Source organism: Pterocles gutturalis, unplaced genomic scaffold (genome assembly GCF_000699245.1).
Source record: "Pterocles gutturalis isolate BGI_N339 unplaced genomic scaffold, ASM69924v1 scaffold1078, whole genome shotgun sequence".
Classification (NCBI taxonomy): domain Eukaryota; kingdom Metazoa; phylum Chordata; class Aves; order Pterocliformes; family Pteroclidae; genus Pterocles; species Pterocles gutturalis.
The window spans coordinates 110,114-111,547 of record NW_010120142.1 but is presented as its reverse complement, the minus strand read 5'-3'; the positions used below and the strand labels follow the sequence as shown (position 1 = coordinate 111,547).

The following is a 1,434-nucleotide window of genomic DNA, read 5'->3' as shown; positions in this document are numbered from 1 at the left end:
TCAGTTTGTACTTATCATGATAATGTTGATCACAGTTAATTTATTTAATATTCATGTAGCTATACAATTTTATATAAAGCTACGATTTTTGTTATAATTCAGGTCTAATTATCATTAAAGCATTATCCATGTATTTCACCTACAACAGAAGAAGTCCATGAGATGCTGACATGGATATTCAGTTTCATGTGGGAATAAGAAATACACTCTCCCAAGCCTTACATCATCTACAAGTTGCAATACTCTTTATCTTTGTTATCTTCATAATATGCAACTAATGTAGATTATCTTGTTGTGCACTATTTAGAATTAAAAAGCAAAAAACCTGGTGAAAAAGATCACAAACTGCAACAGTAAGATATATTTAGAAGAATTTTTCAGCTTTGGTACTAAATTACCGTGCTGACAAGTATGACTACTTTTTATGTTTTCAGAGCTGCAGATGAAGTCAGACAAATAGAGTACAAAGCTGCTGTCAAAATCCAGAGCTGGTTTCTAGGATGCAGAGTCCGAGCTTATCTGAGGTAGTATATTAAGCCTATTTTAATTTGTTTTTCAAATTTTATTTTTTTTACAAAATTTCTCATAATGTTACTTGATATTAATAAAACGAGAGCATTTGGGAAAAAAGAAAAGTAATTTTTCTGCTTTTAAATAGAATTAGGTATATGCTGTGCCACTGTAAGAAGAAATAATTTTTGATTTTCAGAACTGCATACAATTAAATGGAATGATGCTAACAAGTAGCATGGAAACAATCCATCGACATAATAGATATGCAATGTTGTTTAAGAAACCTTGTCATGATGGGGAAAAAAAAAGAGATGTTCCTCAAATATGCTGTTTGCAGAGACTTTACTTATCTCTGTTATTGTGGATGTTACAGAAGAATTGCCTAGGGAGTGTATGGTAACTGGAGTCTTATTGTAGAAAATTAAATTCCACTGCTGGATTTGGCCAGGTCCTTTTACAAATCTTTCTTTACGTAATTTTCTCTATAAAACAATCATGTACAATTACTTTGCTCTGTAAAATACAATATTGGCATTTATATAAATTTTCTTGAAACATTATGGTTGGTCCCTTCTCCCAGGAGGCCCTGCTCCATTTTTTATGATCATAAGCCCAATTGGTCGTATGCCTGAATTTCTGTATCTTCATAAAAATTAAGGCTGGGAGGGAGGGAGACTGTTACATCTTCTAGTTTGACCTCTTGCCTGTCACAAGTAGTTAGGTATCATCCAGACATACTGTATCAAGCCTAAAGAATTATTAGGTTAAATAACATTAATCAGTTAATGGCCAATCTTTCCCTCATGAAAAGATAGGCTATAGCTATTATGTGCACTTGTTAAGGAGAGCACTGGTAATCTGTTTTCCATTCCTGGTTCAAATGTGTTGTTGAAGGATGCAACCCTCACATGCAAGTGTTCA

General features: G+C 33.1%; 1 protein-coding gene across 1 annotated transcript in view; it reads left to right on the top strand.

Annotated features, from left to right (window-relative positions):
• Window positions 1-434: 434 nt before the first annotated feature.
• SPATA17 (spermatogenesis associated 17) overlaps window positions 435-1,434 on the top strand; it is a gene marked incomplete at its 5' end in the record, with an annotated part of 75,896 nt that continues 74,896 nt past the window's right edge. Inside the window, one exon of the mRNA XM_010076770.1 lies at window positions 435-524. Coding sequence (XP_010075072.1) covers window positions 435-524 — 90 coding nt within the window. The remainder of the gene's footprint in view (window positions 525-1,434) is intronic.